The sequence below is a fragment of the Lynx rufus genome, unplaced genomic scaffold, assembly GCF_022079265.1.
Source record: "Lynx rufus isolate CCGP_SWC_20201006 ecotype Redwood Valley unplaced genomic scaffold, mLynRuf1.p SCAF_3, whole genome shotgun sequence".
In the NCBI taxonomy this organism is placed as follows: Eukaryota; Metazoa; Chordata; class Mammalia; order Carnivora; family Felidae; genus Lynx; species Lynx rufus.
The window spans coordinates 159055030-159082836 of record NW_025814845.1 but is presented as its reverse complement, the minus strand read 5'-3'; the positions used below and the strand labels follow the sequence as shown (position 1 = coordinate 159082836).

General features: G+C 37.6%; 1 protein-coding gene across 1 annotated transcript in view; it reads right to left on the bottom strand.

Moving 5' to 3' along the window:
- ADAM9 (ADAM metallopeptidase domain 9) overlaps positions 1-27807 on the bottom strand; it is a 145294-nt gene that overhangs the window by 36920 nt on the left and 80567 nt on the right. Inside the window, exons 15-16 of the mRNA XM_047091084.1 lie at positions 22759-22864; positions 13973-14156 (exon numbers count right to left, since the gene is read on the bottom strand). Coding sequence (XP_046947040.1) covers positions 13973-14156; positions 22759-22864 — 290 coding nt within the window. The remainder of the gene's footprint in view (positions 1-13972; positions 14157-22758; positions 22865-27807) is intronic.

Below are 27807 nucleotides of genomic sequence, written 5' to 3'. Positions count from 1 at the left end.
TGTCTACACATCAAGAGACCCTGAACTAGCCCTATATTCAGCTCCCAGCCCATCCATCCAGTTAGGGACCCAGGGATCCTGGCCACCCAGGGATCCATCCAGTGAACAGACAGCAGTATTCTCAGGTATCTGATGGGAGCCACACCAGTCCATGCACCTAGTAATAGGCCTGGTGTCTGAAGACCCAACTGTGGACTCTGAAGCAGACCCTTGTCTCAAGGCCACCTTACCTCCTGAACAAGGTACTACTACAGGAAGTTCAATCCACTCAGAGACCAGTCAGATTTATGCCCACCCAAGCTCCTGATAACAGGCCCACCAATCACAGACCCCACTGTGGAGACTTGTAACCAGCTCCAACCCAGCCTAAAATTCCAAGGTAATCCCATCAATACTGAAAACAGACAGGAGGTCTTTACCTGTTGAAACCAGTATGTAAAGACTAGAAGAGGTGTTTATTCCTTCAAATACATAGCCACCAATGCAATACTACATAAGCATCAGGCAAATATGGCATCACCAAAGGAAACTAATAAAGTGCAAATAAATGTCCCCAAAGAAATGAGTATCTATAGGTTACCTGACAAAGAATTCAAAATAATCATCATAAAGAACCTGAATGAAATGAAAGAAAACAGAGACTACTAAACAAAATCAGAAAAACAATCAATGAACAGAATGAGTTTAAGAAAGAAGTAGAAACCATTAAAAGGAACCAAACAGAAATCCTGGACCTGAAGAATACAATAACAGAAATGAAAACTTCAATACAGAGCTTCAAGAACAGATTTACTCATCCAGAAGAAAGAATCAGCAAACTCAAACACTGTTTGAAATTAGCCAGTTAGAGAGACAAAAAATAAAAAAGAATGAAAAAGAGTGAAGAAAGCCTATGTGAACCATGATGGGACACCATCAAGCAAACAAACATTCATATCAGAAGATATGATTCAAATCAGAAGATTTTCTCAGAAGAGGAAAATGGAAGAAAGTTTATTTAAAGAAATAATAATTAAGGGGTGCCTGGGTGGCTCAGCCGGTTGAGAGTCCGACTTTGGCTCAGGTCATGATCTCACAGTTAGTGAGTTCAAGCCCTACATCAGGCTCTGTGCTGACAGGTCAGAGCCTGGTGCCTGCTTTGGATTCTGTGTCTCCCTCTCTCTCTGCCCCCTTCCCCACTCATGCTCTGTATCTCTCTGTCTCTCAAAAATAAACAAACGTTAAAAAAGAATTTAAAGAAATAATAGTTGAAATCTCCCAAATGTTTGGAGAATATGGACATTCAAGTACAGGAAGCTCAAAGAACTCCATGTTAGAAAGCAGAAAGAGAAAGCAGCAAGATTCATCACATACAAAGGAACCCCCATATGGCTGTCTGTGGATGTATCTCTCTAAAGAAACTTTGAAAGCCAAAATAAATCATCGGGATTATATATCCAATGTGCTAAACAGCAACAATAAAAAAACTGCCAACAAGGAATACTATACGTAGGAAAATTGTCCTTCAGATATGAAGGAGAGTTAAAGACATTCCCAGATAAAGAAAAACTAACGGTTCATCACCACTTGCCCTACCTTACAAGAAATTTTAAAGTGAATTCTTCAAGTTGAAATGAAAGGACACTAATAATATGAAAATATATAAAACCATAAAACTCATGGTGAAGGTAAATATATAGTTAAATTCAGAATACCTAACTATTGGGGCCAACATGGTAGAGAAGTAGGGGAGACTCCCCGTGTCTCTCAAACAAAGAAGTGCAGAAGCCAAAGGACTTTGAACACCAGAGTCTGGGAGGAAAAGAGACTGAATCTACCCAAAGAAAATGGGAGAGCTGGAGAAAAGATAGGTGGGTGACTACAAACTGGGGGAGATTAAAAAAAAAAAAAAAAGGCCACGTGGGCACAGAGGGGAGAGACAAAGGGAAGAGAAACAGAGGCTAGGGAAGTGTATGACCATATCTGGACAGGAGAAAGACCTGGGACTGAGACTGAGAGAGATCCGATCTCTAACTGCTGGGCTTTCTTCGGACTGGGGCCAGCTCCCTGTTCGCACACCAGAGGCCTGGATGCAGTGGTATGTAAGGGGCTCAGTCAGCAGTTGGAGAAAGTGGTTCCCTCCCTGGAGGGTTGTGCAACAGTACAAAGCCTGTCCATGTCCATGTCTGCCACCCACGGGATCCGTGGCTGGGCCGAGGGCACAGTCTGCAGGAGGAAAAGGGAGCCATCTCCCTGGAGTGCTGTGGGAAAAGACAAAGCCTGCCTGAGTCCGCGACTGCAGGGACTAGCGGCGAGAGCGGCAGCTCAGTCCGCAGAAGGCAGTCCTCCCTGAAGTGCTGTGGCACAAAGCCAGCTGGGGCCACATATTGCCACGCTGAGAGGCGCTTCCCCACTGCCAGAACGCACGGAGAAGGACTTTGAATCCTAGCCAAGCGCAAGGTCAGGGGAGGTGGCAGAGCAGAAGGACCGCCCCGTCTGCGCCCATGGTGTGGCACAGTGAGGACGACTCAAACTGAGTCCACCGGGTCCAGGTCATGGAGAAGAGACTGGGGGATCACCACTCCCCCCGTTGCCCCCACCACCACCAGGCGGGGCCTCGGGGATCAGTTCAGGGGCCCATAGTAGAAGTGGGTCCAGACTACACCAAACCACGCCCCTTCGCACGGGGTAACTGTATATCCACCAGAGCCTCACAGACCCTGCGGAAAGCTCCTCCCACAAGCGCTGCAGCATTGCCTGGATTAACTCTAGGTCAATTCTGGATGTATAGATATATTCTCCCCGCCCCCCACTTTCTCCTCCTTATCTCTTCCCTCTTCTAGGCTGGTAATTCTGGTTATTGGTCTGTCTAAACACGCATATTTAATCCATTGTCTTGATACATATTCTACACCTCCTTCTTTACACTCCTTTCTCTCTCTCTCGAATAATCAAGCCATATAGTTTCTCTGTCTGGGTAACTTTATCTTCGTTTCATTTTCCCCACTTCCTTCTTTATTTTCCTTTCTCTCTCTCTGGATTAACCCTTTTAGTCTCTCTGCCTAGTCAATGTTTATTTTTTCTCCCCCCTCTCCCATCATTTCTCTCTTTGTATGTGCTCTTCTAGCACTGCCTCCACCCTCTTCTTTACTTGTAGTCAGTGTTTTGGGGTTTTTTGTTTTAGACTTTAATTTTTTGTTTGTATTTGTTTGTTTGTGTTATTTGTTTGTGTGTTTTTGTCTCCTGTTTCTCTGTTTTCCTTTACAGGGCTACTCCAAGGAACAAATCAAAGCACACCTGGTGGAGGGTCCAAAATATCACTACGAGTAGGGTAATAAAATAACCAAAGTCACAGTAACAGAGAGCAAGTAACACTCTCCAAAAAAACACCTCCTGAAGGGCCAGGCCCTGGACAGTGTATGACCCTCCTTTAATACAGCAGTGCTCACAGGTCCAGAGCACACAACAAGCTTTTAAAACACATAAGGGACAGAAAACTAGCCAAAATGACAAAACGGAAGAAATCTCCTCAAACGAAATTCCAGGAAGTAGAGACAGCTAACGAATTGATCAAAACTGATTTAAGCAATATGACTGAACAAGAATTTAGAATAATAGTCACAAAAGTAATTGCTTGGCTTGAAAAGAGCATAGAGGACAGCAGAGAATCTTTTGCTACAGAGATCAAGGCAGTAAAAAATAGTCATGATGAATTAAAAAATGCTATAAATGAGGTGCAAAATAAAATGGAGGGGGCCATAGCACAGATTGAAGAGACAGAAGAGAGAATAGGTGAATTAGAAGATAAAATTATGGAAAAAGAGGAAACTGAGAAAAAGGCAGATAAAAAAAAAATCCAGGAGTACGAGGGGAGAATTAGAGAACTAAGTGATGCAATCAAACGGAAGAATATCTGTATCATAGGAATTCCAGAAGAAGAAGAGAGAGAGAAAGGGGCTGAAGGTATACTTGAACAAATCATAGTTGAGAACTTCCCTAATCTGGGGAAGGAAACAGGCATTGAAATCCAAGAGGCACAGAGAACTCCCTTCAGGCGTAACTTGAATCAATCTTCTGCATGACATGTCATAGTGAAACAGGCAAAATACAAGGATAAAGAGAAAATTCTGAAAGCAGCTAGGAATAAATGGGCCTTAACATACAAAGGTAGACACATACAGGTAATAGCAGATTATCTACTGAAACTTGGCAGGCCAGAAAGGAATGGCAGGACATCTTCAATGAGATGAACAAGAAAAATATGCAGCCAAGAATCCTTTACACAGCAAGTCTGTCATTCAGAATGGAAGGAAAGATAAAGGTTTTCCCAAGCAAACAAAAACTGAAGGAATTCATCACCACTAAACCAGCCCTACAAGAGATCTTAAGGGGGACTCTGTGAGTGAAATGTTGCAAGGACCACAAAGTACCAGAGACATTACTACAAGCATGAAACTTACAGACATTGCAATGACTCTAAACCCATATCTTTCAATAATAACACTGAGTGTAAAAGGACTAAATGCTCCAACCAAAAGACATAGGGTATCAGAATGAATAAAAAAAAAAAAAAAAAAAAAAAAAAACAAGACCCATCTATTTGCTGTCTACAAGAGACTCATTTTAGACCTGAAGACACCTTCAGATTGAAAGTAAGGGGATGGAGATCTATCATGCTACTGGAAGTCAAAAGAAAGTTAGAGTAGCCATACATAAATCAGACAAACTAGACATTACATTAAAGGCTGTAACAAGAGATGAAGAAGGGCATTATATAATAATTACAGGGTCTCTTCATCAAGAAGAGCTAACAATTATAAACGTCTATGCACTGGATTTGGCAGCCCCCAAATATATAAAACAATTAATCACAAACATAAGCAACCTTATTGATAAGAATGTGGTAATTGCAGGAGAGTCTAATACTCCACTTACAACAATGGATAGAACACCTAGACAGAGAATAAATAAAGAAACAAGGGCCCTGAATGATACATGGGATCAGATGGATTTGACAGACACATTTAGAACTCTGCAACCCAAAGCCACAGAATATACTTTCTTCTCAAGTGCACATGGAATATTCTCCAAGATAGATCACATACTGAGTCACAAAACAGCCCTTAATAAGTATAAAAGAATTGAGAACATAGGCACACTTTCAGATCACAATGCCATGAAACTTGAAATCAACCACAGGAAGTCTGGAAACCCTCCAAAAGCATGGAGGTTGAAGAACATCCTACTAAAGAATGAATGGGTCAACCAGGCAATTAGAGAAGAAATTAAAAAATATATGGAAACAAATGAAAATGAAAATACACCAATCCAAATGCTTTGGGATGCAGCGAAGGCAGTCCTGAGAGGAAAATACATTGCAGTCTATGCCTATCTCAAGAAACAAGAAAAATCCCCAATACAAAATCTAACAGCACACCTAAAGGAAATAGAAGCAGAACAGGAAAGACACCCCAAACCCAGCAGAAGAAGAGAAATAATAAAGATCAGAGCAGAAATAAAAAATATAGAATCTAAAAAAAAAGTAGAGCAGATCAATGAAACCAAGAGTTGTTTTTTTGAAAAAACAAACAAAATTGATAAACCTTTAGCCAGGCTTCTCAAAAAGAAAACAGAGAGAGGACCCAAATAGATAAAATCACGAATGAAAATGGAATTATTACAACCAATCCCTCAGAAATACAAGCAATTAGCAGGGAATACTATGAAAAAGTATATGCCAACAAACTCGACAACCTGGAAGAAATGGACAAATTCCTAAGCACCCACACACTTCCAAAACTCAAACAGGAAGAAATAGAATATTTGAACAGACCCCTAACTAGTGAAGAAATTGAATCAGTTATTAAAAATCTCCCAACAAATAAGAGTCCTGGACCAGATGGCTTCCCTGGGGAATTCTACCAGACATTTAAAGCAGAAATAACACCTATCCTTCTAAAGCTGTTCCAAAAAATAGAAAGAGAAGGAAAACTTCCAGACTCATTCTATGAAGCCAGCATTACCTTGATTCCCAAACCAGACAGAGCCCCAGCAAAAAAAAGAGAACTACAGGCCGATATCCCTGATGAGTATGGATGCAAAAATTCTCAACAAGATACTAGCAAATTGAATTCAACAGCAAATAAAAAGAATTATTCACCATGATCAAGTGGGATTCATTCCTGGGATGCAGGGCTGGTTCAACATTCGCAAATCAATCAACGTGATACATCACATTAATAAAAGAAAAGATAAGAAACATATGATCCTGTCAATCGATGCAGAAAAAGCATTTGACAAAATTCAGCATCCTTTCTTAATAAAAACCCTTGAGAAAGTCCAGATAGAAGAAACATACTTAAACATCATAAAAGCCATTTATGAAAAGCCCCCAAGTAATATCATCCTCAATGGGGAAAAACAGTGCTTTCCCCCTGAGATCAGGAACACGACAGGGATGTACACTCTCACAGCTGTTGTTTAACATAGTGTTGGATGTTCTAGCATCAGCAATCAGACAACAAAAGGAAATCAAAGGCATCAAAATTGGCAAAGATGAAGTCAAGCTTTCACTTTTTGCAGATGGCATGATATTCTACATGGGAAACCCCATAGACTCCACCAAAAGTCTGCTAGAACTGATACATGAATTCAGCAAAGTCGCAGGATACAAAATTAATGTACAGAAATCAGTTGCATTTTTATACACCAATAATGAAGTGACAGAAAGACAAATAAAGAAACTGATCCCATTCACAATTGCACCAAGAAGCATAAAATACCTAGGAATAAACCTAACCAAAGATGTAAAAGATCTGTATGCTGAAAACTAAAGAAAGCTTATGAAGGAAATCAAAGAAGATACAAACAAATTCCATGCTCATGGATTGGAAGAATAAATACTGTTAAAATGTCAACACTACCCAAAGCCATCTACACATTCAATGCAGTCCCAATCAAAATTGCACCAGCATTCTTCTCGAAGCTACAACAAGAAATCCTAAAATTTGTATAGAACCACGAAAGACCCCGAATAGCCAAAGTAATATTGAAGAAGAAGACCAAAGCGGGAGGCATCACAATCCCAGACTTAAGCCTCTACTACAAAGCTGTAATCATCAAGATAGCATGGTACTGGCACAAAAACAGACACTATCATAGACTCCAGAATAGAATAGAGACTCCAGAATTGGACCCATAAATGTATGGCCAACTAATCCTTGACAAAGCAGGAAAGAATATCCAATGGAGAAAAGACAGTCTCTTTTACAAATGGTGCTGGGAGAATTGGACAGCAACATGCAGAAGGATGAAACCAGACTACTTTCTTACACCACTCACAAAGATAAACTCAAATTGGATGAAGGACCTAAATGTGAGACAGGAAACCATCAAAACCCTAGAGGAGAAAGCAGGAAAAAACCTCTCTGACCTTAGCTGCAGCAATTTCTTACTCGACACATCTCCAAAGGCAAGGGAATTAAAAGCAAAAATGAACTATTGGGACCTCATGAAGATATAAAAAGCTTTTGCACTGCAAAGGAAACAATCAACAAAACTAAAAGGCAACCAACGGAATGGGAAAAAAGATATCTGCAGATATCAGATAAAGGGCTAGTATCCAAAATCTATAAAGAACTCACCAAACTCCACACCCAAAAGACAAAAAATCCAGCGAAGAAATGGGCAGGGGACATAAATAGACACTTTTCTAAAGAAGACATCCAGATGACCAACCGGCACACGAAAAGATGCTCAACATCACTCCTCATCAGGGAAATACAAATCAAAACCACACTGAGATACCACCTTACACCAGTCAGAGTGGCTAAAATGAACAAATCAGGAGACTATAGATGTTTGGAGAGGATGTGGAGAAACAGGAACCCTCTTACACTGTTGGTGGGAATGCAAACTGGTGCAGCCGCTCTGGAAAACAGTGTGGAGGTTCCTCAAAAAATTAAAAATAGATCTACCCTATGACCCAGCAGTAGCACTGCTAGGAATTTACCCAAGGGATACAGGAGTGCTGATGCCTAGGGGCACTTGTACCCCAATGTTTATAGCAGCACTTTCAACAATAGCCAAATTATGGAAAGAGCCTAAATGTCCATCAACTGATGAATGGATAAAGAAATTATGGTTTATATACACAATGGAATACTACATGGCATTGAGAAAGAATGAAATATGCCCTTCTGTAGCAACGTGGATGGAACTGGAGAGTGTCATGCTAAGTGAAATAAGTCATACAGAGAAAGACAGATACCATATGTTTTCACTCTTATGTGGATTCTGAGAAACTCAACAGAAGACCAGGGGGGAGGGGAAGGAAAAAGAAGTTAGGGAGGGAGGCAAACCATAAGAGACTCTTAAATACTGAGAACAATCTGAGGGTTGATGGGGGGTGGGGGGGAGGGGAAAGTGGGTGATGGACATTGAGGAGGGCACCTGTTGGGATGAGCACTGGGTATTGTATGGAAACCAATTTGACATTAAATTATATATATATATATATATATATATATATATATATATATATATATATAAATGTGATTTAAATAAATAAATAAAGTAAAAAAAAAGAATACCTTACTATTTTAATGGTGCTGTGTAAATCACTCTATCTCTAGTAAAAAAAAAACTTAAATACAAATAACTAATAACTTATTAATGGATGCACAATATAAAAAGATGCTAAGTATGACACAATAGTTTAAAATATGAGAAGTAAAAGTGTAGTGCTTGTGTATGCAGTTGAAGGTAAGTTATTATCAGCTTAAAATAGACTGTTATATCTACAAAATGTTTTATATAAGCCTCACACTAACCACAAAAGAAGAAACATAGTAGAACACACAAAAGAATTAAAGCATACTCTAAAAATAAATAAATACATCATGAAAGAAGATAGTAAGAAAGGAAAACAGGAACAAAAGAACTAAAAACAGTCAACAAACAATGAAATGGCAATGAGTCCTTAGCTATCAATAATTACTTTAAATAGAAATGAACTAAAGTCCCATATCAAAAGACACAAAGTGGCTGAATAGACTTAAAAATATATACATATCCAACAATATGCTGCCTAAAAGAGGCTCACTTATAAAGGACACACAGGTTGAAAGTGAAGTGACAGAAAAACATATTCTATGCCAATAGTAACCAAAAGAGCAGGAACGGCTATATTTATATCACATATAATAGACTTAGTCAGAATTGGTTGTAAGAGACAAAGAAGGCCATGAAATGGGGATAAAGGAGACAATTCATCGATGTAATAATTTTAAGTATTTATGTACCCTCCACTGGAGCATTTAAATATTTAAACCAAATAGTGACAAAAGTGAAGGGAGAAACAGACAGCAATACAATACTAGTAGTAGACTTCAATACCCCACTTTCAACATTGGATAGGTCATCCAGACAGAAATTTCTTTGTATTTATTTTGAGAGAGAGCATGCGTGAATACGTGAGCAGCTGGGGAGGGCAGGCAGAGAGGAAGAGAATCCCAAGCACTCTCAGTGCACAGCCAACACAGGGGCTCAATCTCACAAACCGTGAGATCGTGACCTCAGCCAAAATCAAGAGATGAATGCTTAGCCAACTGAGCCACCCAGGTGCCCCCAGACAGAAATTTAATAAGGAAACAGCGGATCTAAAGAACTTTATAGACCAAAATGGATCTAACAGACATAAACAGAACAGCCATGCAACAGCAGCAGAATACATACTCTTCTGAGGCACACACAGAACATTCTACAGGATACAATTTATGTTGGGCCACAAAGCAAGACAACATATTTAAGAAGACTGAAATCATATCTAGTATCTTTTCCAATCACAATGGTTTGAAACTAGAAATTAGTAACAGGAGGAATGTGTAAAATTCACAAAAAATGTGGAAAGTAAACAACACACTCCTGAACGACCAATCCTGTCATTTGCAACAACATGCATGGACCTTGGGGACATTATTCTAAGTGAAGAAAGTCTGACAAAGACAGACAAATACCATATGATCTCACATATATGTGGAGTCTTTAAAAAACAGGGGGAGATGTTGATCCAATAGTACAAATCTCCAGTTAAAAGGTGAGTAAGTTCTGGGTATCTAATAGTCAGCCTGATGATTGTAGTTAACAATATTATACACTTGAAAGTTACCAAGAGAGTAAATCTTAAATATTGTACCACCAAAAAAAAAAAAGAAAAAAAATTATATTTATGGGAGGTTATAGAAGTGTTAACTAACCTTACTGTGGTAGTCATTTCACAATATATACATGTATCAAATCATCACACTGTACACCTTAAACATATAGCATATTAAATGTTAATTATATCTCAATAAGATGGGGCAAGGGAGGGACGGGGAGCCAAAAGGGAGAAGCAAAGATCGTAGAAACATTATTTGAGATTCTGGGTTCCAAAGCTCTTTATTTGATTCTTTGGTTTAAATCAATTAATCCTGTTATACTTTAATTCAATATTATCTGAGTTTTTTGTGGGACTTAAGAGTACTGACTACAATCTACAGAGTAAAAGTTCATAAATTCAAAAAACATCAAAAGTAGACAGTTTCAGAAACACAAAAGTAAATTCACCAACACACAGAATCCGGGAATATATCTAAAGAAAAATTTAATGTTACCAGTGTGTGCTCCAGGAATGCAAAAATAATTTAATGTTAGGGAATTTATTGATATAACCCAGCACATATCAATAGGTCAAAGGTAAATAATGATTATTTTTTTTAATGTTTTTATGTATTTATTTTTGAGAGAGAGAGATAGAGAGCACAAGTTGGGGAACAGCGGAGAGAGACAAGGACACAGAAAATCCAAAGAAGGCTCCAGGCTCTAAGCTGTCAGCACAGAGCCCGACACAGGGCTCAAACTCACAAACTGCAAGATCATGACCTGAGCTGAAGTCAGACGCTCAACCAACTGAGTCACCCAGGTGTTCCAAATGATTATCTTAATAGTATCTAATATTTTTTAAATATTTAATATTTTAATGTCAAAGAACTACTTATAAAATATAAAATCTACTGTTTATTTTTATTCTTATTCAATAGGATGAAAAGGATACTGCATTAAGTGAAAAATACCACGTACCCCAAGCGATTAGCCAAAATCATACATAACCTTGAAAGGCTAAACGCATTCCCACTCACGTCAGGGTCAAGACAAAGATGCACACTATCACTATTTACAATTATTCTGGAAGTGCTATCATTGCAATTACACAAGAAAATAAATCCAAACTGTAAATATGAGAAAGGAAACCAACTTTTTATCATTTGCAGATGATGACTTTTTCTTAGAAAATTCTAATATAATTGACAATAGAAATAGGTAACACTAAGTGTATGCCTGGTAACAAAATAAACATATACAAATGAATTTTTTTCTGAATATCAATAATACCCAGTCAAAAATACAAACAAAATAGCTTTTCTTGTCAGTAAAAACCAATTAGAAATTGAAATATAACAAAACAGAAAATATAACAGGAGAAAACGGGCCTATTCATAATAACAATAAAAATCTACCCAATAATAAAATTAACAAAAAACATAAAGACCTTTATTAGTAAATCTTTAAAAGAAGACCCCTCAAAAATGGACACACATACCATGTTCTACTTTGAGAAGACTCAATAATGTAATGATGTCACTTTTCCCCATTATAAGTTTATAAATTTAATGCCATCCCAACCAAAATTCCAAAGCATTTTTTAGTTTTTTAGATTTTAATTTTTTTTGCACCTCAACAAACATTATCTCAAGTTCATCTGGAATTATAAGCAAATAAAAATAGCCAAGAGAACTAGGAAAAAAGAATGGGAGGGTATTTGCATGACCAGATAAGAAAAATACATTATAAAACCAACAAAAACTAAATCAAGGCAGTACTGACACATGAGTTGTTAGACCTATCAACGGACATGAAGAGGGAAAAAACAAAAATTAAGCCCTAGAATATATAAAAATTTAATCGGTAATTTAAATAAAATTTCAAATTAAAGGAAAGAGATTATAAATGAGGTTAAGGCAAATGATAAGCCATTCTGAAAAAAAAATGGCATTAGAACTCAGCATACAGTAATGAATAAATGATAAAAGAGAAAAAAAGAATGCCAACCTCATACTATATACACTCAACATTCCCCTGGATTAAAGAGGTATTAAATAAAAAACAAAATCTACTACAAAATACAAGAGAATAATGATCTGATATACTGATAAAGGTCTTATAAAAACATGTAAGTAAAGTTAGAAACCATAAAGGAAGAGAATAACAGCTTTAAATACATAAAAATGCAAACACAGCAAAAAAAAAAAACAAAACAAAAAACTAAAAACAAAAGAAAGAAGAGGCAAGAAGTAAGCTGGGCAAAAACATCATATATGTATATTTATATATTATACTTGTTACATATGACGTAAATTAATTAAGGTTCTTTAAAATCAGTAAGAAATCAAATTCAAAATCAGTAAGGAAACAGGCCAATTTTTAAGTGTATAAAGAACATCAACATGGCAAATCACAGAAGAAGGAATAAATGTATAGAGACAAAAAAATTCAACATCACTAATAATTAAGAAAAAAGTAAAATAAAAAGGAAACCACCAACAAAAGCTTGAAAATGATAGCTAATCTTGACTATAGTATGAAGAATTAAAACATTTCCCACCAAAAACTGGTTGGAAGGTAAACTATTAAAGCTTTTTCTAAAGAGAATCAGGCACGGGCACCTGGGTGGCTCAGTTGGTTAAGCGTCCAACTCCTGATTTCGACTCAGGTCATGATCTCACGGTTCATGAGTTTGAGCCCAGCACTGGGCTCCACGTGCTGATAGCGCGGAGCCTAGTCGGGATTCTCTTTCTCCCTCTTTCTTTGCTCCTCACCTACTCATGCTGCTCTCTCTCTCTCTCAAAATAAATAAATAAACTTAAAAAAGTAAAAGAGAAATCATGCAAAACTCTAAAACCTTAAAAAGTATGCACACCCCATTATAGTAGTTTCACCTCAGAAAACAATCATAATATTCTGAAATTTTTATTTATAAAGCCATTTACCTCAGCATTGTTTATAGTAACTACAGCAATCGAGTTTTTATAGTGGCAACAACAGGCACAAAAATATAAGGGTCTTTTTGTAGGAAAGGAGGAACAGAACTGGAACTGAAAACTCAGTACACAATGACTGAGGTAACTAGCAAGTCCACCCGTCTTTTTTATGGTCACCTTATCAGTCACTTGTGTTCTCTCTCTCTTCCCCCTCCTCTACTCTCCTTTAAGTTGGTTTCTTCAATTTGCCCAACACTCCTGCTCCCCCATATCTTTTGTATATGACTGAAGTTTGCCATAACCATTCTAGCCCTGCTCTTGCTTCATAGCATCGCTGAAGAATTCTTACAGTTTCTGCCCTATTCTTAATAGTATTTCTTAATTATATAGTCCCCCCCAAAAGGAATTTGTCCTAGCTCATCTTATCATATAGAAACCAATGGTAGTGAGTCAGGAGCTGGCTGACTCTTGACTCATATCTGATCCAAACAGCAGTGATCAGGGTAGCAGAGAGCATGGGGGGACAAGCATTATGACATTTCTAGTACTACACATTCTAGTGTAGAGACACACAATCATACACACACACACACACACACACACACTCACTCACAATCCTGGCAATCACCTAAATGTCCCAATAATAGCAGACTGCTAATAAATTATAGCACCATTGATAATGGAAAGAAATATGCACAGTATACTGCAACACAGACTAGTGGTTATAATATATGACTGCCAGTGAAATCTGGATAGGAGAATAACAGCCATTCTTAATTTTGTATTTTCCAAAATCTCTACCAAAAAAACATTAGATTTCTTTCATAAATAAGAAAAGAATAACCACTTACTTTGCATAATGCTTTTTATATTTTTTTTAATTTTAAATTATAAATAGAAAACATTCTGATTACCTTTCCATCATCACATCTTGTACCCTCGTTCACCATCCCAGGATCTGGAACATCCGATCCTAGCTGGAAATCCACACCCCAACATTTGGTGCCTCTACTGGGAGTCTGAATTATAGCAGGCACAATTCCAAATACAGGCATGTCTTGTACATTCTCACACTGAAGCTTTCCACACAAAGCATTCCTGTAAGATAGAGAAATAATGCAAACATAAAATGCACCCACTGTAGATACAAAATAAAAATTATATATTTGGACACATAAAGTTTTTTTTTCTTTTTTATTTAAAGAAAGTTTACTAATAGTTAGCTGAAGGGAGTCTCAACAGAGAAAGCATATAAGAGCAAAGGCACCTAAGCAGGTCTCTTCAAATATGGCAGAGATAACTGGATGCTAGGATGAAATCAGTCGGTGTACCAGGTGGTGTTCGTGCTCCTTCTCTCCCCACACCTACTCTCTCTTTACTATCAGTTTAGGGCTCAAACACGTCTAACTAAAGAGTTGTTTATAAATATAATTTTATAAATGCTTTTCCATAGAAAATAATAGAACTATACCAAAATTGGGTTGTGACTTCTTACAGAGTTGCTATAAGGAGAAAATTAGATTCTGTACTATAAAATAACTAAGAAAGGACTCCACCCTTCATGGCTTGGGCTAAGCTAACTCTTAGTTACTTAATTTAAGACTCAATTCATTAACTCATTAATTCACTAATTCAATTCACTGATTCAATATTACAACTCTATGAAGGGTTATCTGACTACAATTCCTATCACCAAGGCTGTGTTAGCTAAATGCCCTTCCTATATCCTTCCATTACACACTAAATACCACTAATATCAACTCTTAAGATGCTATATTGAAATTTTCTACCTGATTGCCTTGTGATCCAAGAATCTACCCTATACTAGAATCTTCCTTTATGTTATCACTGCCAAGTCAATATAGGATATTGTTTTCCTCTAATTCACCAATTCCTCTAATTAATCACCCCCTAAAAATTCCCAGTCTAGCTTTCATAAAACTATTTTATTTCTTGAGCTAAAATTTATATCCTTATAACTTTTCCTCATTGGTCCCAGACCTTCCACATGAGATCACACAGCTAATAGCAAATGTCTTTTCCTTCTTCCACATGGCAGCTATTTTAGGACAATTATCACATAGTTCCTAAATACTTATTCACCAGAGCAATATCTTATAATCATTTCTCATGGAACAAGGAAGCTCCCCTCTAAATATGTTCCAGGTTCTCTCATTGCCTCTTGAAGCACAGTGCTCAGAGCAGGGCATGAAATTTCAGTTATAGCCTGATAAGCAAGTAACATAACAGAGCTCACATTTCCTATATTCTAGATACTGTACTACTATTAGGCCCATGATTACAGTAGCTTTTATGGTAACTACATTACATTATAGATGCCCTTGAACTGATCACTAGCTAAAATTCCTATTTACTTTTTGCATATATTGTTAAGTCTCCTCTTTCCTCCATCCTGCACTTAAGGGTTAGTAATTTTGTCTCATTTACATTTATTCTTATGTCACCATTTATTCCCTAGTTAACCTGAATAAAGTGTTTAAACTTTCTGAGCTTCAGTTCCTTCATCTGAAAAACAAGAGATAAATAATAATGTCTATCTCACATAGTTGGTTGAAATTAGATATGAAAACCTCTAAAACATGGGGCGCCTGGGGGCGCCTGGGTGGCGCAGTCAGTTAAGCGTCCGACTTCAGCCAGGTCATGATCTCGCGGTCCGGGAGTTCGAGCCCCGCGTCGGGCTCTGGGCTGATGGCTCAGAGCCTGGAGCCTGTTTCCGATGCTGTGTCTCCCTCTCTCTCTGCCCCTCCCCCGTTCGTGCTCTGTCTCTCTCTGTCCCAAAAATAAATAAATGTTGAAAAAAAAAAAATTAAAAAAAAATAAATAAATAAATAAAACATGGGGCGCCTGGGTGGCTCAGTCAGTTGAGAGTCTGACTCTTGATTTCAGCTCAAATAATGATCCCAGGGTTGTGGGATCAAGCCCCACGTCAGGCTCCATGCTGAGCCTGTAACCTACTTGGGATTCTCTGTCTCTCTCCCTCCATTTCTCTCACCCACCCTCTCTCTCTCTCTCTCTCTCTCTCTAAAATAAAGAATAATTTTTTTAAAAAAGAAAACCTCCAGAACAAAGTGTAGCATAAAGCAGACCTTAGTTAACGTCTGTTGGACCTACCAAAATTCAAGCTGTGATGATATACTCAGTGTTTCATGTGTAGTCTTGGTGACATGTTAAAAATAAAAGGAAAATACTCTTAATGTATAAAAAGCCATAGGACACCTAGATGGCTTAATTGGTTAAGTGCCCGAATTCAGCTCAAGTCATGATCTTACAGTTCATGAGTTCAAGCCCCACATGAGGCTCTCTACTGTCAGCATGGAGCCTGCTTTTTATTCTCCGTCTCCCTCTCTCTCTGCCCCTCCCCTGCTCACTCACTCTCAAAAATAAAAATAATTTAAAAAAATATATATATATATATATAAAGCTGTTACAAATCAGTAAGAAAAAAAATCCACTTCCACAGAAAAAATTAGCAAAGATACAAAAAAGGCAATTCACAAAATAAGGAATACAAACAGCCAACAAAGCTAAGAGGTGTTCATGGTTATATTATAAAAGAAAATTCTATCACAAGCCTCAATAGAATAATTGCTTCAGGCAAGGATCATCAATGCATATTAAAACTGTGAAGCAAAACATTGGTGGGAGCAAGTTCCAGGCTCAGCATGGAGCCTGACATGGGGGTTGGGGGCTTGACCACTAATAAAAAGACAACCCAGAATTATGTGCCTCCTTGACATCATGTGCCACTTACGAAGTATTCTTCCCTAAAATGTTTAACCTGAATCTAATTACGACTTTAGATTTAACTTCTGATTTATAGAAAATTTAGGGATAGAGACACATATAAAGCAACATTGAGAAGAAACTATCAAACAAATCCAGATCACGGGCCATACTAAAAGAAGTGGCCCAGTTATTTCCCTCAGATCACTGTCGTCAAAAAGAAAAAAAATTAATGAAGAAGACTACATATTTTATATTAAAAGTGACATAAGTGGCATGACAACTAAATGTGATGCATGATCCTTGACGGAATCCTGATGTGGCAAAAAACAGCTATGAAACACAACTTGAGGACAGTTGGAGAAACTTTAATATTGACCAGGTATTACATGATATTAGGAAATTATTAATTTTGGTAGGTATGACATTGGTATTGTGAATGGCCTTATCTGTCAGAGATGAATACTAAAGAATTTAGGAATGAAGTATCATAATGCCTATAATTTATTTAAAAGTGGTTCAGCCAAGTCTAGACAAAGGAAATATGATAGAATACCAACAATGTTTTTAATCTAGAATATATGGGTTTCATCATACTTCTACTCCTTCTGTATATTTGAAATACTCCTTCTACTCCTCTGTATTCCTTCTGCTCCTCTGTATATTCGAAATTTTTTGTTTAAAAAGTTTTTTAAAAGATGACACCATCTATGTACTGAAAGAGAAGAGAGCTCTTTCGGTGAAATGCAACAATACAATCTGCACAACAGTGTCTGCAGTATGCACGACAGGAAGCGGGGAGGGGGGAGCAATAAGACTGTACTGGCAGAAAGACACTGCAAAGACATACCAAAAGCTAACAGAAATAGGTACCTGGGGGTAGGGTGGGAAGAGAGAAAAAGAGTAAGAGTGGAAGCCACATTTTTCTAGATCTCTTTAAACATCTTTTGAACAACAACAAAAAATCTTAAATAATTATTTACAAATTCATTTAAAATAAAAATGAGGGGCGCCTGGGTGGCTCAGGCATTTAAGCATCTGACTCTTGATTTCAGCTCAGGTCATGATCTCACAGTTCATGGGATCAAGCCCTGTGTCAGGCTCGGAGTTCAAAGTGTAGAGCCTACTTGGGATTCTGTCTCTTTTCCCTCTCTCTTATGTGTGCTCCCCCCACTTATGTGTGCTCACACTTTCTCCCTCTCTCAAAATAAATAAACATTTTTAAAAAACGGGGGCACCTGGGTGGCTCAGTGGGTTAAGCATCCACCTCTTGATTTTGGCTCAGGTCACGATCTCCGGGTCATGGGACTTGAGCCCCACATCAGGCTCTGCACTGAGTGTGGAGACTGCTTAAGATCGCTTGCTCTCTCTCTCTCTCTCTCTCTCTCTCTCTCTCTCTCTCTCCCCCCCCAACCCTCTGCTCCTGTCCCCCATTCACACTCTCTCTCTCTAAAATTAAAAAAAAAAAAAAAAAAGAAACATCTATTTGATATAACAAACTGGAAAAGTCCAGCTAACCCTAGAACATTACATGTTTGAACTGCACAGGTCCACTTAACACATGGATTTTTTACAGTGCAGTCCTGCAAATGTATTGTCTCTTCCTTACGATTTTCTTAATAACATTGTCTCTAGCTTACTTTATTGTAACAACACAGCATATAATACATATAACATTCAATCAACTATTTTTTTGTTATTGGTAAGGCTTTTGATCAATAGTAGGCTATTGTAATTAAGTTTTAGGGGAGTCAAAAGTTATAAGTGAATTTGTGACTATGTGGGAAGTCAGCATCTCTAACCCCGATGTTGTTCAAAGGTCAACTATAATTTTTAAGATAACACTCTGGCATTGGTGAGGGGGTAGGAAAGCATAAATCAGTTAAATGTTTTGAAGATCAATTTGGAAGTATCTATGAGGAGCCTTAAAACTTATCCATATTTTTTGAGAAAACCTATTAAGGAAACAATCAGAGAAATAAATACTTCAGCTGTATATATCACAACTTTATTTAAAATAGCAAACTACGGGGTGCCTGGATGGCTCAGTCAGTTAAACGTCCGACTGTGACTCAGGTTATGATCTCATAGTTCATGAGTTCAAACCCCGCATCAGGCTCTGTGTTTGCAGCTCAGACCCTGGAGCCTGCTTCAGATTCTGTGTCTCCCTCTCTCTCGGCCCCTCTCCGACTTGCACTCCGTCCTCTCTCTCTCTTTCAAATATAAATGTTAAAAAATATAATAATAAAGTAAAATAAAATAGCAAGCTACTAGAAACAACTTGAATTTCTAAAATAAGGAAATGATTAAAAGAAGCTGAATACATCCTATAAACTCTCTTAATATAGTGGAAAGTAAACTGAATTTATAAAATAGTACAAATCATACTTTGCAATTTTGTTTATACATACAGATGTGGGGCTCTGAGTACACATACATATGTGTACATACATGTATGATGCACAAATGTATGCTTATGAATGTATATACACACATACAAAAAGGAAATACAACAAAAATGTGAGGGAGTATCTCTGGATGGCAGGACCACAGGGTTCACTTTCTTTAGATTCTTCTAGATTTTATACATTTTCTGTGATGAGAATGATTACAAAGCAATGATGACAATGATGAGTCTTGCAACGAATCAGGTATTCTTCTTAGTACTAGCATCCATCAACACATTTGGTCTTCAAAACAACTGGAAGTAGGTACCATTATTATCCTCATTTTATAGAAAAATGAGGCACAGAAGAAAAAGAAAAGGAAAGCAACGTGTCCAAAGTCTCAGAGATCTTAAGCAGTTGAAGCAGTATTCAAACCCAAAGAGTCTGACTTCAGATATGCATTCCTAATGGCTATATTAATGCTATGTTACTATTATAAAATGTTTTTCAAATCAGCTAACCAGTAATTTATAGATTTCCTGAGTGTAGTTTCTATAATTTCATTAAGATACTCATAAGAGCATGGAAACAGAACCAGGCTAAAGACAAAGATCAGACACATCTAGCAAGCTCTCTCCAAGTCTGCATTAATCCACTTACCCCAAAGTTTCACCTCAGTTCATTTAATCAGTTACACTAATTATCCACCCATCAGCTGTATCATCTGCTCCTACATTCATTCAACAAATATTTAATAGGCACTTATCACGTGCCAAACACATAAGATAAAATGTCACTGCACTTTAGTTTACCAATGAAGGGTGATCACCAAACAGTCACATAAACAAATGAAACTGCAACAAATGCTAAACAAAGCATTTTATATTGCTTTGTATTGCAATTTGTATTGCTTTTTATATTGCTTTATATTGCAATTTATATTGCAAAGATAAAGAAGAAAATTTGGTAATAATTAAAGGGCCAATTCATCAAGGAGACATAACAATCCTAAATGTGGATGCACCTAATAACATAAGCATTTACTGATTCAAAAGACACACAGCAAAAAAATGTATAGAACTAAAAAGAGAAACAGACAACTTTATAATCATAGCTGGAGATTTTAACCCACTTCTCTCAGAAATTGAAGGACTAGGGGGTGCCTAGGTGGTTCAGTCAGTTGAGCATCCGGCTTTGGCTCAGGTCATGATCTCACGGTTTGTGAGTTCGAGCCCCACATCGGGCTCTATGCTGACAGCTCAGAATCTGGAGCCTGTTTCAAATTTTGTGTCTCCCTCTCTCTCTCTGCTCCTCCCCTGCTCATGCTCTGTTTCTCTCTCTCTCTCAAAAATAAATAAACATTAAAAAAAAAATTTTTTTTAATTGAAGGACAAACCTAAAACGCACACATGCAACGCAAAGATATTGGAAGCTTGAATAAGACTGTTAACATTTATAGAATAACACAACCCAATAACTATAGAATGCACTTTTTTTCCAATTGTACATGGACGTTCACCAAAAGAGACCACATGCTGGGCAATAATTCACATCTCGATAAACTGCAAAGAACTAAAGTTATACAGAGTATGTTCTCATTGGAATTAAACTAGAAATCAAACACATAACCAGAATACTCCCAAATATCTAGAAATTAAGCAACACACTTTTAATAACTCAGGAGTCACAGGAGAAATCACAATATAAATTTTAAAAAATTAATGATATGAACAATAAGGAAAACACATCAAATTCAACAAAAAAAAAAGCATCCAATTTCTTAACCAGTTCGTCCTTCGTCCAACATTCAAGTTCTTACTTTTCTCATTTTAATTTAGACAAATTATGGTAACCAAGACGGGTCCAGTCTCCCCAAAATGCAGGACAGACCCTCCTGTGTCTTTTCTAAACACCAGAAAAGAATCATGAAAATTCTATGCCTAGAACTGGTTTTGTATTTATTCTTCTTTTTACCTGGAAAATTATCCTCTATCTTATTTGAAGATATTGTCATTTTTATTTTATTTGAGAGACAGAGCGTGTGCAAGTGGGGGAGAGAGGTTGAGGGAGAGAATCTTAAGCAGGCTCCACACACAGCACAGAACCCAACACGGGGCTAGATCCCACGACCCTGGGCTCATGACTGAGCCACCCAGGTGCCCCAGATCATATCATTTTTAAATGATTGTTCTTACTAGGACAGTGGTTTGGGCAGAAACCAAAAGAATTTAGAATTTAAATACACTAAAAATGTATTAATAATAATAGTATGACTTCCCCAGAAAAAGTGCTATGTAAACAGAAGAGAACTTATATCTACAACTACTTTTAAAACTATATAAGATAAATATCAAAAGTTACATTCCTATCTCCTTTTGAAACACTTTCTTGTTTTTCTTATCTTCCTTCCATCTACTCTGTTTTATATATCAAGAAATAATTAGAACAAAATAAATTGGCTAACATTAAGGGGGAAAAGCACACAGCTGTAAGAACACCTTACAAGAGGGCTCTCTGGCTCTGTTAAGAAAGGTGAGGAAGTCTTTAAAACTGAGATCTGGAGGAGCTGAAGGCATGCCAGGCAGAAGGAATAGTGTGTGCAAAGGCCCTGTGGCAGAAGGCCACATGTAAGCCAGCATATGTGGTGTCTCCAGTATTTAATGGCTGAGTAGAGAAAGATGAGCCTACAAATAAACACACTAAAGGAGCAACCAGAAACACAGAAAAGAATACTAGAAGAACATCCCACTTTTACAAAAGCGAAGGAAAGAGGTTTCTTCAAGGAAAAAACAGTCAACATACTTGAATGACACCAAAAGGTCAAGTAGCATGAAGACCTAACAATGTCTGATGGATTTAGCGACATGGAGATTGGCTGCTGTTATTTCTTCTTAGCAAACATTGTTTCCGTACAGTTACTTAGACTAATTGGCAAAGTAGGAGCAAAGAGAAGAGACGCTCAGTAATATAGAATAATTCCAATTATACAAAATATCAGTGTGTGTATGTACAGAAACAAAAAAGAGGAAGAAATACAATGAAATTAGTAAATATATATGGACTGATATTATGGATGACTTTTTTTCATTTGTAATTTTTTAATAATTATTAACTTTTACAATAAGCAAATGTTGTAGAAACAAAAAAAAAGTTTTAATTTGTCACTTTAAAATTATATAGAGCAAGAAGAAAATAACAACATCCGGAATGAATATTGAAGCTATCTACACATTAATCAGTGCCATCTTTTAATGAAAAAAAAGAAGAGGAAGAGTGTTTATTTGAGGTTCTTATTGTAGAATAAGGAAAAACAAAGATTCTAAAATCCATTAGACTTTAGACAGTTAACATCAAAAGGGATGAATTATTTTACTAGTTCTTTTCAGAGAGTCTCGCTGAAGTCTTATGTTTTAAAACTTGAAAAGTTAAAAAAAAATAAAAATAAAAAAAAAATAAAACTTGGAAACTTAATTTGAAAAGTTCAGTATTTAAGGGAGAGAAAGCCAGCAGTCGCAAGATGACGGGTCTTAAAATCATTCACATTCCTTTATAACCTCACCTCCACTTACCCAGTGGCACACTTCTTGTACTCATTGCCAGAGAAACCACAATTGCCAAATCTGTCACCTTTAGAATTCACATCAATGAAACAATCTCTTGGGGCAGCCTTGGCTTCTGTAACATTAAAAAAAAAAAAAAAAAAAAGGTATGGCAATTTAATTCATAAATAAAAGTATATTCCCTATGACAATCCATATACCTTGATGAACTGCCTCAACATCTTCTAGAAAGTGTCAAGCCTCACAGATAAAACATTTTTGTTCTACTTTTATACTTAACAACAAAATGTAAAAATAAAGCTTACATTGTACCTGAAAGTTAGCCTGGGCTCAAATACTAAGACCCTACAAGAAATATCATTAAAAAGATGAAATTATAAATAAATGAAAAAGCATGCATAGTATGCTAGTGTTCTCAGCATATTCCTTTTCCCCGCTCTCAAATATGTCTCTAATACATCATTAGACTTTAGATCAGGCTGGGAAGGGTTGGTGAAGACATTGCCAGCTATTGTTATTGGGTTTTTAATTTACCACATATAAAATGCTGAATTTAGATGCTCTACTAACAAGAAGGATTGTCAAACAGCCATGACAGCTGACAAAGTGGCAATCCATTTTTGCTTTCTCATATTGTATATATGTATTATCACTTCATGTTCAATTCGCCCACTAATTACACATTCCTAAATAAATTTTATTTGTAAATATTTTTAAGTCTAAATGTCAGTACTTTCTATTGAATAAAGGAATTCACTGGCCTATCTTACGCATCTAATGTTTAGATGGTTTCGTTTAAAAGAAAATGGATACGAGGCGGAAGAAGGTGGATCAAGCAACGTGAAAAGGGAACAGAGAATAATACCTGAACGGGGCAAACAGCATATGGCAGGATCCCTAACAGGGCCCTTCTAGGGAACAGAAGGAGCTCTAAAACTTCCAGATAATCTCCAAAGAGAAAAACAACTGATGGTGCCTGGGTGGGTCAGTCAGTTAAGCACCTGACTTTGGCTCAGGTCATGATCTTGCGGTTCCCAAGTTCAAGCCCCGTGTCGGGCTGTGCTGACAGCTCAGAGCCTGGAGCCTGCTTCAGATTCTGTGTCTCTAATCGCTCCTCGGCCTTTTGGCTAAGATCAAGTGCAGATTCTGTGTCTCCCTCTCTCTCTGCCACTCCTCCACTCTCGCTCTGTATCTCTCTCTCTTTCAAAAATAAACAATTAAAAAAAGAGAGAAAAAAACAACTGCAGTTTGTAGTCCTAGACTTTTCCACAGGCCTCTATGAAGGTAATATCTTTGCTACGTAATAGTATTTACCTCATCAAAATGTATCTGTAATTATTTTTTTAGACTGCAATAACTTGCTATTTTTACAAAATGTATCAAGAGTTGACAGATCTCTACTACTCTAGCCTATGATCTAGCATAAATACGTTCCATTTAATTTTTAGTTGTCTCTCCTCAATCCCTATCTGACCCACCATAAAATAAGGTGTACAACAGACAGACACTAGAGACAGCAGGAGTCTGGTCAAAGTCAACATCTCTACCTTCAGAGAAATCCAGCTCAGTACTCATGACTGATCTTCTTAACTGAGAAGAAACAAAAATAAAAATAGAAAATTTGGGGGGCGCCTGGGTGGCTCAGTCGGTTAAGCGGCCGACTTCGGCTCAGGTCATGATCTCACGGTCCGTGAGTTTGAGCCCCGCGTCAGGCTCTGTGCTGACAGCTCAGAGCCTGGAGCCTGTTTCGGATTCTGTGTCTCCCTCTCTCTGACCCTCCCCTGTTCATGCTCTGTCTCTGTCTGTCTCAAAAATAAATAAACGTTAAAAAAAAAAAAATTATAAAAAAAAAATAGAAAATTTGGGTCTCCATTCGTTTTCTATCCTTTCTTTTCCTTTCCTTTCCTTTCTCTCCCTCCCTTGCTTTCCTTCCTTTCCTCTTAAATATGTATCAATCCCCTACTAAGTGTCCCACATCCTGGTAAATAATGGATTTAGTTTACCAGTACCTCTCTGAAGAGAAACAGAACAGCTCCTATTATTAAGTCTCTGTTTTCTCAAAGACAAGCCTCAATCAACATATAGTGCTCACTTATTTCATTCTCTTGAATGCAATGTTGTTTCTGTTCCTACTGACTCAGGACAGAAATGGAAGAAGATGGGAAAACAAGAATCCAGTATGATCCTGGCATAAACACATCACTGCCAATTATCAAACAAAGAAATCTTCCTGGTTGTGCTGAAAGCACCCATTTCCTTGGGAACCTCAATCACTTTAACTTAAGGAAGGAAACATAAGAGGCAATACAACATATACTATCACTGCAGGAATACTGCTAGCATCATTGTGTAATCAAAATAAAGCTGACTAAAAATTAGTAACACGGGGCACCTGGGTGGCTCAGTCAGTTAAGCGTCTGACTTCAGCTCAGGTCATGATCTCACAGCTTGTGGGTTCGAGCCCCGCATTGGGATCTGTGCTGACAGCTCGGAGCCTGGAGCCTGCTTCAGATTCTCTGTTTCCCTCTCTCTCTCCCCCTCCCCAGCTCGTGCTCTGTTTCTCTCTCTCTCTCTCTCTCAAAAATAAATGAACATTAAAAAAAATTTTTTTTTCATTAACAACACAAGAAACAACAGGTGTTGGTGAGGATGTGAAGAAAGGGGAACATTATTTCATTGTTGGTGGGAGTGCAAACTGGTACAGCCACTCTGGAAAACAGTATGGAGGTTTCTCAAAAAGTTAAAAATAGAACCACCCTACAACCCAGCAAGCACTACTAGGTGTTTATCCAAATACAAAAATACAGACTTTTTTTAATACAAAAATACAAATTAAAGGGGTACATGCACCCTGATGTTTATAGCAGCATTATCAACAATAGCCAAAATATGCAAAGATCCCAAATGTCAATCGACTGATGAATGGATAAAGAAGATGTGGTGTGTTTGTGTATATACATATACATATGTGTACATATGTGTACATACATACATATGTATATACAACACATGTTACATACACATGTATACATACATACACACATGTATACATACATACATACACATACGTACACTGGAATATTAGCCATCAAAAGGAATGAAATCTTGCCATCTGCAACAATGTGGATGGAGCTAGAGTGCATTATAAGTGAAATAAGCCAGTCAGAGAAAGACAAGTACCATATGATTTCACTCATATGTGGAATTTAAGAAAACAGATAAGCATATGGGAAGGGAAAAAAAAAAAAAAAGAAAGAAAAAGAAAGAGGGAAACAAACCATTAAGAGACTCTTAACAAGAGAGAACAAACTGAGGGTTGATGGAGGCAGGTGGGTAGGAGATGGGCTAAATGGGTGATAGGTATTAAGGAGGGCACTTGTTATGATGAGCACTGGGTGTTATATGTAAGTGATGAATTACTGAATTCTACTCCTGAAACCAATACTGCACTGTATGTTATGTAACTAGAATTTAAATAAAAATTTGAAAAGAAAAATATAAATAAAAGAGAGAATGGTTTCTAACCCAACAACAATAAAAGTAATAATAAAGCTGACTACCCGTGGTGCCATGCCTCAGTGTAAACTTGCCATGGTTTTTCACCAGAACTACTACATAGCAGCTACTTGATATCCTTTTTGCATAATGAACAGCAAAGTCAAAGGAGCAATTAGAAAAGTCTGACTTGTACAGACCTATGGCATTAGTTAGTTGATCACGGTGTTCCTAGAAATAAAAAGAGAGGAAGCCCACCAGCAAATTCTTACTACATCTCTATAAGCAGAAAAGTTCGAGGTCAAATGAACAAAAGACTAACCTGAATCAAAAAAAATCATGGGCCCTCAATTGATTCTCAGACCTGAGCCATATTTTTAGACCCAGAACCCCTTAAATGAAGGAGAGGTAGAACCCTGATATGCTGCCAAAAATTTTTGCTGTCAATCTTTCTCCCATCCATCCCCAACAGGACCTATGGCCTTTTACCAGGGTAACTGAACATTGCAGAAAAGTAATCAGACCTCTCAGAGACTATGAGACACTATCTCCGAACTGACATTGCTTCCAGGAGATCCAAAACATCATGGTGGCCTACAAGTCAGAGTAGGGAGCTATGGAGGTCAGGTGGTCAATGGAGTTTCAGCTCAGGTTGTCCTCACAGTGGGCCCAGTACATCCCTGAACCCATTCTGTGGCTATTTCCCCAGTTCCAGAATGCATGACTGGAACAGACATAATCAACAGCTAGCAGAATCCCTACACTGGCTCCCTGACCTGTGGAGTCAGGGCTATTATGGTGGGAAAGGCCAAATGGAAGCCACTAGAACACCCACTACCTAGGAAAACAGTAAACCAAAAGTAATACCACAATCCAGAAGGCACTGCAGAGATCAATACCACCATTAAGGACTAGAAAGATAAAGATACTCCAATTCAGCTAAGCTATTTGGCCCGTGCAGAAGACAGACAGAACTTGGAGAACAACAGTGGACTGTCATAAGCTTAAACAGTTGGTAAGTGTAATTGCTGCTGTAGCCACTGAGGTTTTACTGCTTGAGCAAATTCACGTATCTCCCGGCATCTGGTATGCAGCTATTGAACAGGCAGATACTATTTTCTCCACACTGGTCAATAAGGATGACCAGAAGCAGTTTGCTTTCAGCTGGCACTGTCCTCTCTCAAGGGTATAGCAACTCTTCAGCCCTACATCATAATTTAGTTTGCAGGGATCTTAACTGCCTTTCCCTTCTACAAGATTATCAAAAGATATGTCCTCATGGGAAAAACACATGAAGATATTTGTGTCCCATGTGAACACTCACCAAAAAGTGACCTCAGCAGAGGAGAATTTTAATAGTCAAATGAACAGGATGACCTATTCTTTGGATACCAGTCAACCTGTCTTCCCCATCATCCCTGTCATCTCCCAATGGAGACAAGAGCAAGGGGCCATAGTGACAGGGATGGAGATTATACATAAGCTAAACAACATGCACTTCCACTCATCAAAAACAACTGGGCTATGGCCACTATTGGGTGCCCAATCTGCCAACAGCAGAGA